At 37.8% G+C, this 13,297-nt stretch overlaps 1 protein-coding gene across 6 annotated transcripts in view; it reads right to left on the bottom strand.

The window, feature by feature from the left end:
- Nucleotides 1-7: 7 nt before the first annotated feature.
- Nucleotides 8-13,297, bottom strand: part of scarb1 (scavenger receptor class B, member 1) — a 30,649-nt gene continuing 17,359 nt past the window's right edge. For 2 of the 6 annotated variants that reach the window (XM_055004039.1, XM_055004038.1), the window contains exons 9-13: nucleotides 8,129-8,202; nucleotides 7,915-7,966; nucleotides 6,768-6,914; nucleotides 5,294-5,335; nucleotides 8-962 (exon numbers count right to left, since the gene is read on the bottom strand). In XM_055004039.1, the coding sequence (XP_054860014.1) occupies nucleotides 870-962; nucleotides 5,294-5,335; nucleotides 6,768-6,914; nucleotides 7,915-7,966; nucleotides 8,129-8,202 (408 nt within the window). In that variant the 3' untranslated portion in view covers nucleotides 8-869. Of the gene's footprint in view, nucleotides 963-4,142; nucleotides 5,111-5,293; nucleotides 5,336-6,767; nucleotides 6,915-7,914; nucleotides 7,967-8,128; nucleotides 8,203-13,297 lie in introns of those variants that run through there. The other 4 variants (XM_023279003.3, XM_035952264.2, XM_035952263.2 and 1 more) reach the window with 4 other exon arrangements.

The following is a 13,297-nucleotide window of genomic DNA, read 5'->3' as shown; positions in this document are numbered from 1 at the left end:
AACCTCATTTATTTATTTTTTTAATTTACTGTTTATTTACATCCAAGTTTGCTCCTAAAAGACAACAGAATAGAACACCAAGTATCAGACAACAGAGCACAGAGTCAGGATTTCAGAGAACAGCATTGACATAAAATGTGATCACACACAGATTAATTATTGCCTCCATGTTTCTCTTCATTCACTCATGTATAACATGGAAGTGCCTGATGCCTAACATCATCAAGAAATACATTCACACCTTACAGAAGACAGCAGTTTACAAACAGGAGTGCGTCTGCTCTAGCTGGCTGTCAGAAGAGTGTTTGTCAAATTCAACCCCTCTCCCTGAACAGCACATGTGAAAAACAAGGACCTCAAGGCCAGTGAGAGTAAACAAAGAAATGTTTCCCCTTGAAGGCACATTGGTAGTAAAATGCTGTAAACCTGGCAGCCGTGTTTAGAGATTGAGCTTTTCTGCCACTTAGTTCCCTTGTTGGTTGAAACATTTCTCTAAAATCACAGAAAAATGTCCACCACAGTAACTGTCCCCTGCTAGTCCTGGTCAAGTGATAAAAATGTTTCTATCAGGAGCAGAATGAACACATTTAAAACTTTTTTTTTCCTTTTGGTAGTGGTTTATACAAAATTAGCTTTTTAATCTCCACTCGCATTGCCTCAAGAGACAAATCAACCTCAGCACAAACACATTTAATGTCGTGAGTCTTTGGCTGAGAGCTTCACAAACTTTACAGTGCAGTAAAATTAAATCTAGTCTGGTTCAATATACTGAGCAGAGCACCTCGTGACAGTGGTTCAGTTCATGGTAGCGGAATGTGTTGGTCGTCATGAGTCCACAGCTCCAGTTGGTAGGTCTATGTGAGTGTATGTCAGTCCATCTTGTCGGTTAGTAGAGGGCTTTGCTCTTCAGCTGAAGTGCCTGTATTTCCATTTGATACGACATCACCGTCAAATTTATTTTTCTGTTTGGGGACCAGAAGGAGAAGTTAGTTATTCAGAATTCACACATTTGTCTGTTACCCAAAACTTCAGTACAAAAGTCTGAAGAAGCCAAAAAGAGTTTTACAGAGCTGAAAAATGAAAAAGAATTGCATTTTAAACTATACTATAAAGTATATTCAAAGAGACCGATATAAGTTAGTTCCACACAAAAACTGACAACTGACCAAATCTGACCCCTCAAATCTGACTACTACACATGTGAAGAGGAGTCATTCCATTCAAAATCAGTTCCCCCAGCACCACCCCACCTCAGAATCAGACGGTTTTATCACTCCGCCAAGGAATGTGGCGGAGTCACGTGATGATTGTCTGTTTGCAACATTACTCAAAAACTGACAAACGCATTTGAATGACATTTTCAGGCAAGGTCAGACATGACATAAGGACCAACTGATTCGATTTTGGCAGTGATGTGGCTTATAGTCTGGATCCAAGGATTTGTTAAACATTTCTCTATCATTGCATTTCCACAGAAGAACAAATGTACATTAGAGCTGACTGGCATGTTTTAAATAAATCATTCTATTAATGCAGAATATTGATAGATCACAAAATGACTTTCAAATGAAACAATAAAAAAAAAAACCAAAGTTGCATGACTAGGTTTTGTAGCTTAGTGTACAGTTTGCACAAAATCCTAAATTAAGAGAAATGTGCAAAATGATAAAAGTAGTAGCATTTAATATACGCAGGCTGATGTGATTCTCAAAAGTCAAGGAATCGTTTCACACTATCAAACCGCTCATGACTTTTAAAGACATTTCATGGCCCTGAAGTTTCTGCAGAACCTGAAAAATGAATGAAAATTGCCTGACTGGTTAAATGCAGGATAAAATCTCTTTCTCCCCAGTACTGATATGAATGTTGTTCACTGAAAGACATTTTAAAATCTTGAATGGGTATTTGATTTTATAACCAAACTAATATTTAGATTTTTCCATTTTTAATCTGTAATGTTATTTAGTCCAGGTTAGATGCACCAAACAAAAGTCTCACACATCATTCAGATCCATCATCGGACAGCTGTGTTTTTCCTCCAGATCTCTTTATTAAAGGCGCAGGATGTCGTGCAGACTTGTTGAACTGGTTTTTGTGTTTGTATTCAAAACATAACCTCTTAGGAAATGGTCACAACCTCAAGGGAAGAGAGAGAAGCCAAATTATGTTTGCAAACCTTTTAGCTGTCTGCAAGAAGAATACTGCAAGACCATTGTCTTGGGTTCAGTTTTACCTGTCAGTAAGCATCATGTTTATCCCAAAAACACACTTGCAGTTAAAGACTCGTGTCAATACAATCTATAAAGAATTTCCAGAAGATTGTTTCTGTTGAAGTTTGGATTGGAGCTCAACAGCGTTTTACAAACTCTAAATCCAGTTCTAAATCTGCTTCTCAATTATGAATCCTTACAAACAACAACAAAATATATCTAAAATTTAAGAAGCTTTTTCTAATCACAATTTTACTTTTTTAATTGTGATTTAAGGACCTTTTACCAAATAAACATAACACTAATAAAGGGACATAAATTTAGATGTTTTGATGCTTTCCAAGTGTTGAGTCAATCTATGAAAAAAAATCAAAATCTAATCTGAGCACTGTTAAAAGTTCAGTGAAATTAATGTTAGGTGCCACCATCATAGACAAAATGTGATTTTTGTTCACCATGATATTTCAAATAAACCAGATTTAAGCATCAATATAATGGGATATATTATATTTACAATGATATTCATACAAAAAATTGGTTATAAAAATTATGCTGAACAAAAAGCAGATTTTGTCTTTAGATTGTGACACCGGGAGTGGATGGAAAACTAATTTGGTTGCAGCTTTTTTTCTAAAAACATCATGTGTCCATCTCATGAGGCTCAAAACTACTGGAAAAAGTCAATTAAAAAGCGGGACATTTTAACCCACAAGTCTGTGCATAGAAAATCTGCTGATTTTGTGGAGGTCAGGTGGTAACTATTTTTTTTTAGATTTGATTAATTTTATATGGAATGACCCAATGCAACAGGCCAGATTAATCCCCTGCCAAAAGTATACCCTGTGGTATACTATGGCCTAGACCAGTTTATACCCGTTGACACATGAAGATTAAGCATGCTAAACTCTTAATTAAGTTATTTAGAGTTTTTTTTTTTACAAAGAGGTATGCTCAGCAAGCAAATCATTATGAAAGAACATAACTAGAATGTCCTTGAGCTAACTACAACTAAAAAAGTTCAAATCAAAGGAAAAGCTGAATTGAAAACCAAGGAAAGTTTTAAGCAAAACACTATGAAATAACATCCACATTAGCTGGTGTTGCTCAATTGTTTATGTACAACAGATTTCAGTATAACATCTCTTTGTATCGTCTTTGATTTGTACTTAAACTAAGATTGACTTGATCTGTGTGTAACAGGCGAGATTACACTCCCAGCCAAAGTTATACTTTAGCTTAGCCCAATTTATACCCCGGGGGCTAAATTACCGTAGCCCAGGCAAAAATACATCCCATGTAATATGAGATTACAACAATCAAATTAATCTTATGTTGATTTACGTACAAATCACTGAAATTAAATCAAACGTTTTAGACAAGATAGAGCTGCACAGTAGCTCGGTGGCTAGCACTGTTGCCTTGCAGCTAAAAGATCCCCGGTGTGCGTCCCGGGATGGGATCATTCTGCATAGAGTTTGCCTGTCCATGTGTGGGTTTTCTCTGGGTACTCTGACTTCCTCCCACAGTCCAAAAACATGCTGAGGTTAATTGGTAACTCTAAATTGTCCATAGGTATGAATGTGAGTGCGATTGTTTGTCTGTATGTGTAGCCCTGTGATAGACTGGTGACCTGTCCAGGATGTCCCCTGCCTTCACCCTAAGTCAGCTGGAATAGAGTCCAGCCGCAAAAAAAGTGTTGTTCTTCCAGTATTAATCAACGATGTAGAAAATAATACAAATAAATAAAAAACATTGAATGAGAAGGTGTGTCCAAACCTTCGACTGGTAGTGTATATATGGTATTTTTTCCATGTCAGGCAGAAAATCTCATGTTTCTGTGATCACCTCCAAAGCTTAAACATACATGAACAAAAGTATTGAAAACATTTATACATTTTAGCATTATGTGTGTGACCTTGCGTGTGCACCCACCTGAATAACTCATGATACTTTTCTCCTGCATGTCAGGGCAAAGTGAGCCTTTTACTGGCTCCTTATCAGAGGCCTAAACGACAACCATATTGCTTTACTCAAGAGCCAATCAGAAAATACAAAGACAATAAATTGCTGTGATTCAAGTTGTTGTGGGAGGGACAGAGTCATTTCCAGTGGTGTTCGATTGAACCATGCAGTTAATCAAGAGGACATGCGATCGGTTAATTTGGTGCATTTAACATCATTAGATCAAATTAAACTTGGAGGCAGGAGGCTAATTTGCATTAACTATCCACCTCAACAGAGTGAGATGAGAAAGATAAGACAAGCGTCAACATATAAACTCTGTTCCACAGATGATGTCTCTGAATAACAGAGACTAAAGCTTGATTAGACTAAAGCTGAAGTGAATCCACACAAGGGTCCTACACTGTTGTGAGCGTTTACACTTGTGCGCTGATGATGTTGGAGTTACCAACATTACTGTAACGCAGAAAAGACAAGACATTGAACTGATCATGTCTATAAATAGATTTCCAAAACCCAAGCGGACATATTTTGGCGTCAAAATTCCAAAATAAAAAGCAAAACGGACATACATTTGAGAAGCTAAAGCTAGTACAATTTTTTTTTTTTTTAACTTATTTTAGTATCTTTAATGTGCCACTTGTACATACTCTAAAAGTTCTGGTTTATTTTATACGTTCTTTTCTTCTTCATTTTAGAAGATGACACCAGTAATGTGTTCTATACACCTATTGTATATATTCTAACTCCCCCAAATGCAAAATATGGCTTCCAATAGCACATAAAATACCTTGCAGTGTTATTAAGACACCATACTGTAACAGTATAGCTACCAGAATACAAAACGTGAAGAATAAATTAATATCTGGCATATTGTTTCAAATTCATACAATGTGATTTTGATTCATGCAACTATTACCGTTCTGAACGAAGGAAATCTGCAGAAAAAAAGTTTAAACAATTTTGGCAAATTTGAATCCAAAGTGAACTTCAATTTCAATTATTTATGCACTGATTAGTCTCAAAGAAACCAAATGCCACAACAAACTTTGTTGATTACCATAGATGATCAAAAGTTGGCTAAATAATTTGGATCTGAATGATTGAGAAGGTTTACAAACCATAGTTTTCTCCACCTCTATGGAGACCTTTGTGCGAGACCTCTGCAAACACACAGACACACACAGACACACACACAGACACAGACACACACACAGACACAGACACACACACACACACACACACACACACACACACACACACACACACACACACACACACACACACACACACACACACACACACACACACACACACACACACACACACACACACACACACATTTTTTTTTAGTCTTGATATCAAAAACCGTTCTTTATTAAAAGCTGTGTCACTGAGTCACTGACACCTCAGAGTGTCAACCTGTATTGCTGCATTATCATTATTATTATTGTTTTATGGCACCGCTGACTGGCACCAACGTAGTGGTGAGGCTGGGACATCAACACCAACATTACTCATTAACCTTGACTGGTGGATTTTATTGTATTATACAACATCAGGTGTCACATGTTTCATAATTCCTCTCATACATGAAGGCATGACAGTGACAAGACAAATCACTAGTGAGCTTTACTTTCCTTTTCCTGTTTGAACTAGCAGTTTGATATTGAAGCGAGGAGAAATAAAGATGTCAGCTGGGAGTTCATATCATATTTCCAACATTTTCAAGGTAACATGAGGACTCCACGTTGATGTAGAACAGAGGTCAGACGTTTGCTGACTTACGAGGGGGCAGCGGTGTAAGATATGGATGACACAACACAAGACTTGTTACGTTGTCCTCACTGATAAGCACCAGCTGTTCTGTACGACCGCTAATGTAGGCATAGTAGATAATATCTGACATTTGGGCCTCATTGTGAAGATTGAAGGAGGTCATGTCAGTTGAGGAGCAAGAATGACTATGCATTAGAGTTGAAAATGATCATTTTAAGACCACTACTCTTTACATTTACTATGAATAGGTATAGGTCTAGATTTCTTTCATTTGTTGTTAAACCTCAAAAAAAGAAACGAAAAAACAGTAAAAAACTAGATCAATTCACCACTAAAAATAGTCCCAATCTATTACAGTATCTTCTCCTATCTCAGTAATGTAACAGTTTATAAAAACTACAGTGGACAGCTGACTCTGCAACAATATTTTTAACAATAAAAAAAAAAACATGTTTGTGAGATGTTCTTTAAGATTTGAGTTCTGATATCAGAAAGTATCAAAAGTCAGTCAGAAAAGTATAAAACAACACCAGACTTTTGATTAAAAGATGCCAATCTGGTTTATAGCCACTCAGATTGCCTGTGTTTTTGTATATCAGCAGTTGTAGGTAATGGATTTTCATTTTAAATCTCAGAATATACACCTTCTTTGCACCTTTTAGAGACTTTAGAAATGTGTGTTTCATACACTTTCCCCACAGTCAATCCTGCTCTTTTTCCAATCTATTTGTGAGAAAACATGCATAACTGAGTGAAATGCTACATGCAGTTAAAATGCAAACATGCTGCATGCTGTTTGATGTGTGGCAGTTTTACCTTCACTTTGTAATGCACCAGTGAAGCAATTATTATGGTCATCAGGCCGAGTGCTATGAAGCCGTACTGCATATACTCCATCACTGCGGGTAGAATCACCAGGTTCGTGTGGAATGTATTGAGGATGGGGCCGTCGATATACCCACTCTGAGGAGGAGGACAAGTAAGTACAGTTTTCATTTTATACTTGATTTGTCTCAGACAGAGAAAAGCAAAAGAGCTGTGATCTTCTGAACACCAAAACTTGCCAGTGAGTTTAAAGTCGTGATATTTAAAAGAAAAAAAGCTAGCCAAAATGACTGCCTTAATCAGTCAGAAACTCTAAAAACAGAAGCAGTTGTAAACTTTAAACATTCTCACATTCCGTGAACTAATCATGAGAGACATACATTGCCATTCAAAAGTTTGGGGTCACCCAGGCAATTTCATGTTTTCCATGAAAACTCACACTTTTATTCATGTGTTAACATAATTGCACAAGGGTTTTTTAATCATCAATTAGCCTTTCAACACCATTAGCTAACATAATGTAGCATTAGAACACAGGAGTGATGGTTGCTGGAAATGTTCCTCTGTACCCCTATGGAGATATTCCATGAAAAATCTGCCGTTTCCAGCTAGAATAGCCATTTACCACAATAACAATGTCTAGAGTGTCTTTTTGATTCACTTAGCATTTTCTTCATTGAAAAAAATGCTTTTCTTTCAAAAATAAGCATCTCATTTAAGATCAGGCTCCCTTGTGCTACTGAGAAGCCGTGACTGACTCAGCTGTGAGTCAAAAATTCAGAGTTTTCCAGAGAGAGAAGCGATGACACGAGGGACCAAGCAAAAAATAAAAATAACTGGATAAATAAAATAAATGCAGCATGGCTCAAAACCAGTATACAGAGGAGCAAGTTTTTGGAAGATACATTAAGCACAGTGAAACGTCTTTCTACAGTTCAATGGAGAAGAGGGTAACGAAGTTTGTACATTATTTTATAACGACCATTTCTCTAAAATGTGGAAAACTCTTGCAATTCTTGTGAAAAGTGACGCAAAGCGACTGTAACACAGAGATGCACGACAGGATCTGAACAACAATAATATAAGAGTGGAAACATTAACGACTGCACTTAAAATGGTACCAACATTTACAACCTACCTCCTCAAACCAGATCATGGGCATCACCACCTCAGAGATCTTGCCAGTTTCTCTACAAAGACAAACATTGAGCGTCAAACTCCAAGGCTGCAGAGCAAATGTAATAAAGGCAGGAAACATTTTGTGGCTCTTTATACTGAATGCAGGAAAATCAGAAAAACAATACATGACAAATGTCATTGCACAATAATACTTGAGGGAATGGTTTCCTTACGTAATTCCTGACACTCTCTTCATATACAGGTTGAGCTGAAGGCGGATGGACACGTTCAGAGGAACACCTGTTTGCTGTAAAGACACACAACACACATCTCACAATAGGAATAAAAAAATACAAGATGTTTCCACCGTTTAAATAAGAGGCAATCATCCTGGAACATTAAAAACTCCTACACAGACTAAACAAAAGAAGGAAATCCGTATGTTGAGTGATTGCTGGTCATGCTTTGCAAGTTTGCTTCACAGGACTTCATTCCAGATTGAACATCAAACAGATAATACTGAGGCAGGAACTGGAAACTGACAAAATAAAAATAAAAATAAAAAAATCAGAAAAGTGAAATTTAACCGAAGCATTAAGAGACAGAGACATAAAAATGCATCACACAACAGCCTGTTCCGCTGTCCATCAGTTTATGGGAGACCATGCATAATGGGAAATAGAAAATCTGCAGCAGTGACGGTATAATAGAACCAAGAACTATATGTGGTGTGAAATAAACACACATGTATTTTATGGCAAAGTGTATAGCAAGTTACTGTACTTAAATACTAAAACTGCCCATACACAAGTTTGTATGACGTTGCTGCAGATGAGTCACTGCTCGTTTCTAATGAAGAAACTGAGACCAATCAGAAAATTGAAGACACGTTATGGCATCAGTTCACACAACTGCTTTAAAGCTTTCCTTACCCACCAAACAATTATCACTGCTATCACCCTAATGCTTTTGTAAATCCCTGAGGCCAAGTAATTTATTTGATACGTGTTGTGGAAATTGAATAGAAACTCAAAGTACTGTATTTCTACATATATGAAATGTATTATCAGTGGTTGTTCTGCAAGAGTTCTACCACTCACTGAGCTGCGTAGTGGCATAATCATCAGTGAGATGGTGATGGTGCCGTGTTTTCTACTCAGAAGCACCGTTGTAACAGTAAACCTTACTTTCCTCATAAAAATGCCAAATCACCATCAGCCACACAGACAAACAGCCGTCACCTCCGTATTCCCTGGACACAGCTTTAAAGTTACAATAAGCAAGCAATATGAGTCAGTGCCTTCAACACCATCAAGCCTGCGCTTCTGGGGGACAAGCTGGAGCACACAGGAGTGGACTCTCACCTCACAATGTGGCTGCTGGATTACCTGACCAACCGGCCAGTTTGTGAGGGCAGGGGACTGCTTGTCCGACACTGTGGTCTGCAGTACGGGGGCCCCACAGGGGACTGTCCTTGCCCCCTTTCTTTTCACCCTCTACACAGCAGACTTTTCTCATCACACCACAAACTGCCATCTTTAAAAGTTCTCTGATGACTCTGCCACCGTCGGCCTCATCACGGACGGAGATGAGGAGGAGTACGGAGAACTTAACCAGGACTTTGTGGACTGGTGCCTGCTGAACTGCCTCCAGATCAATGCGGTGAAAACCAAGGAACTGGTGGTGGATTTCAGTAAGAACAGACACACTTCTCCTACACCAGTGAACATCCAGGGAACGGACATTGAGGTTGTGGACTCTTACAGGTACCTGGGTGTTCACTTAAACAAGAAACTGGACTGGACTACTAACACCAATGCACTTTATAAGAAAGGTCAGAGCAGACTCCACCTGCTCAGAAAACTGAGGTCCTTTGGGGTGCAGGGAGCACTTTTGAGGACCTTTTATGATTCCGTGGTGGCATCAGCCATCATGTATGGAGTCGTCTGCTGGAGCAGCAGCATCACAGCTGCAGACAGGAAGAGACTAAACAAACTGTTACAGAAAACCAGCTCTGTCCTGGGCTGAACCCTTGATCCTGTGGAGGTGGTGGGAGACAGGAGGATGATGACAAAGCTCTTGTTTATCATGGAGGACACCTCCCAACCTCTGCAGGGAACAGTAACATCACTGGGCAGCTCCTTCAGTGACAGACTGCTTCACCCGTGGTGTCAAAAGGAGAGATACTGCAGGTCCTTCCTTCCTGCTGCAGTCAGACTTTACAATCAAGCCTGCTCCCAGTAGCTCAGTTCACCCACCTACAAACTGTGCAATAAAAATGTAAATAATGATGCTGTGCAATTTCATAAAAATTTTGCTGTATTGTTTTGTTTTCTTCAAGAAGAAGAAAATATTTATATCGATGCCCTGTGTGCAGCTTTCCTTTTTATTCTGTTCTATTTGCTGCTGTTAGACTGTAAATTTCCCTGCTGTGGGATCAATAAAGTTTTTATGTATGTATCTATCTATCTATCTAGCTGTGAAGAAAGCAACGTCATCAGCACCAGCTGAGCACAAAATGTTCTTTTCCAGAACATGACTGAACTAATTTGTCCCAGTGCTTAAACTTTGGCACAACGCTCACTTTTGTGAAATCCTTGGAGTTTAACGTTCACTACAGAAAAATGTTCATTTCTACCATATTGTTACAGTCAAGAGTTCTATTTTCTTTTTTTTTTTTTTTTTTTTAAAGGATTTTGGTTCACGTGTCTATAGAGCAGATTAAAGAGCTCCACTGTGGACATATGGCTCTCATAAAAATGTAATAAGAACTGAAGTTGGGCGGAAATCAGTGACAGAGGATAAACAATAGGAATGTAGCTGGTGGTGATGTGGGACACCAGCAATAACTGAAGAGCTGGGCAGACATGAGAGGTCTATATATTTTCTATAATTATTAGTGGTGGGATGCGATTAAAAAAATTTATCTAATTACAGGCTTTGTAATTAATTAATCGCAATATTGCAGTTTTGTCAAATAGCAATATTTGACACAGTAAGTGAAGTTTTTCAATTCAAATAAAATTGGGGTTGACAGTTGAATCACTGAATAGACATACACATGTTTAGAATTTAAAATTTATTTTAAAAAAAAGGAAAATGGGACATATGGAAAAAAGTGATTTTGATGACTTAAAGCCTGAATTTAGTTGTTTTTTCCACTGTATGGCACATAAAATCAGCATAAGTAGTTCAAGGAGCTTCAGAAAGTTGAAAATCCAGAGACTCATTCTGTTTTCATCTTTTCTGGGTCAGATAAATGGTGGAATTTTGATGGTTCTTTTTATAGGAATATCATTTTTTATTTATGTAATTTTTTTTAGAAACAAAAAGTTTATAATGAAGTTATTAAAATAGATATTTTTGTTGTTTAGGTTATTCCTCCTCCAAAGAGGCAGAGCTTCGACGGAGTTAAAACTTAAACCACAAAAATGTTTCATTTCTATTTATCTGCATTTTTCATCTGTCTGCTACATTCACAGATTACTGCAAATCTAAGTGCAATTATAGCGATTTTATTCAACATTTTAAGACCTTCTGTAAACTCAAGCACTGTCTAGAAAAGTGGTCTATTATGGGATGGCTACACCGTTAGCCGTTAGCATGACTCGTAGCTAACGTTAGCTCTGGTGCTAACAGCAACATGTTTTACATTGAGGTGATACTGTCGGCTTGAAGTGACGCAGTGATCAGAAAACTCTTTGTTGTACAATTTGCACACAATCAGGCTTTTATTCAAGCTGCCATCGGGAAGATTTTTAAAAGAAAACTTTCTGCTCAGTCTCATCTTCCTTCACTGTTCACCAGTGCCTGACTTCACTCAGTACTTCCTGTGCTTCTTCTTCATGGCTACAAACAGACATTAGGTTCATTACCTACCTACTACTCCACCTACTGGGCTGGAGTGTTCATCAGACTTACTGGTGTGCCAGAAATGAGGGAACTGAGGAGGGTGAAATTAACCGCGTTACAAATTTTAACGCGTTATTTTCCACTATAGTTGATTAATCAAAATTAACGCGTTAAGGTCCGAGCCCTAATAATTATACACTTATTCTATACTGTTTTATATTGCCCCTCAGGCAATTTACATCTAAGGACCCTGGAAGAAGCTAAACAACACAGCACCTGTTATCAGTATTGTTCTATTTATACAGTGCAGAATATCTAAAGTGCTTCTTGAACTTTTTAAAACCAAGACATCCATTCATAAAAATGTCTTCTCGGCACACCAGGACACCTTTAAACGCTTTTATTAGTTATATAAACAGTTTCTGACTTCATGTTGAAAACCAATGCCATATGTTAACTGAGGCATACCTGAATGTTGATAAGGGATTTTCATGTCTAAATTTCAATATGTACTACTTTTTCATGTATAAGAATGCAGTTTTTAAAAAATAGTTTCCATAAATGCTGCCTTACTTTTTGTAACAAGGGGACACATTTTTAAATTCAGCAAAATAAAGAAAAAAAAAATAGTAGGAACACACTGGTTTATTCTTTATCAACTGTCCAATAAAGGCCAAAAAAAATTTAATCTTAACTAAAATGAAGTGCCCTCCGGGATGCAGCAGACCAATGGAAATATGTGGATGTTTTGACAGATGTGGATGCCCCACCACCAAGTGCCCTTCAACAGTTGAAGTGTCAGCAACCCTCAAAAAACACCGAAAGTCTGTGACAAAATCTGAGACGTACAGTGAAGTAGAAAAGTTGTGGCGCACAAAAAGGTACTGCATAAATTTAAAAAAGCATTTTAGGAATTGAGACAACTTTTGTGATGATGCACCAAGAATGATTTTTGGTTCACAAGCAGCATGAAGGACGGAAGAGACAAGGAGGCTGAAATTACTAAAATGAGATGAGCCTCGTGACATGGGCCACATGTTCCTCAGTTAACAAGAAACACAACTACTGTTGGCATCTTCCTGGCGAACACAATCATGTCACAGTTCACGAATGATTGGTGTTATCACCTCTGCACAAACTTGCGCAAAACGGACACATTCGAGTTCCTGTTTGTATTTACTTAATTAGTTACCATCATTGACCAAATTCGACTGTTAAAGAGGCAAACAAAATTTGCAAAATAAATCTATCAAGATTGCCCACAAAAAAAATGCCCAAACAACTAACAGTGGACTTAAATATTTGGGGTCACCCAGGCAATTTCATGTTTTACATGAAAACTCACTTTTATTCATGTGCTAAAATAATTGCACAAGGGTTTTCTAATCATCAATTAGTCTTTCAACGCCATTAGCTAACACAGTGCAGCATTAGAACACAGGAGTAATGGTTGCTGGAAATGGGTCTCTGTACCCCTCTGTAGATGTTCCATTAAAAATTAGCCATTTCCATCTAAAATAGGCCTTTACCACATTAACAATGTCTAGACC

The sequence above is a fragment of the Amphiprion ocellaris genome, chromosome 17 (genome assembly GCF_022539595.1).
Source record: "Amphiprion ocellaris isolate individual 3 ecotype Okinawa chromosome 17, ASM2253959v1, whole genome shotgun sequence".
NCBI classification, from domain to species: Eukaryota; Metazoa; Chordata; class Actinopteri; family Pomacentridae; genus Amphiprion; species Amphiprion ocellaris.
This window is presented reverse-complemented; position numbering and strand designations above follow the sequence as displayed.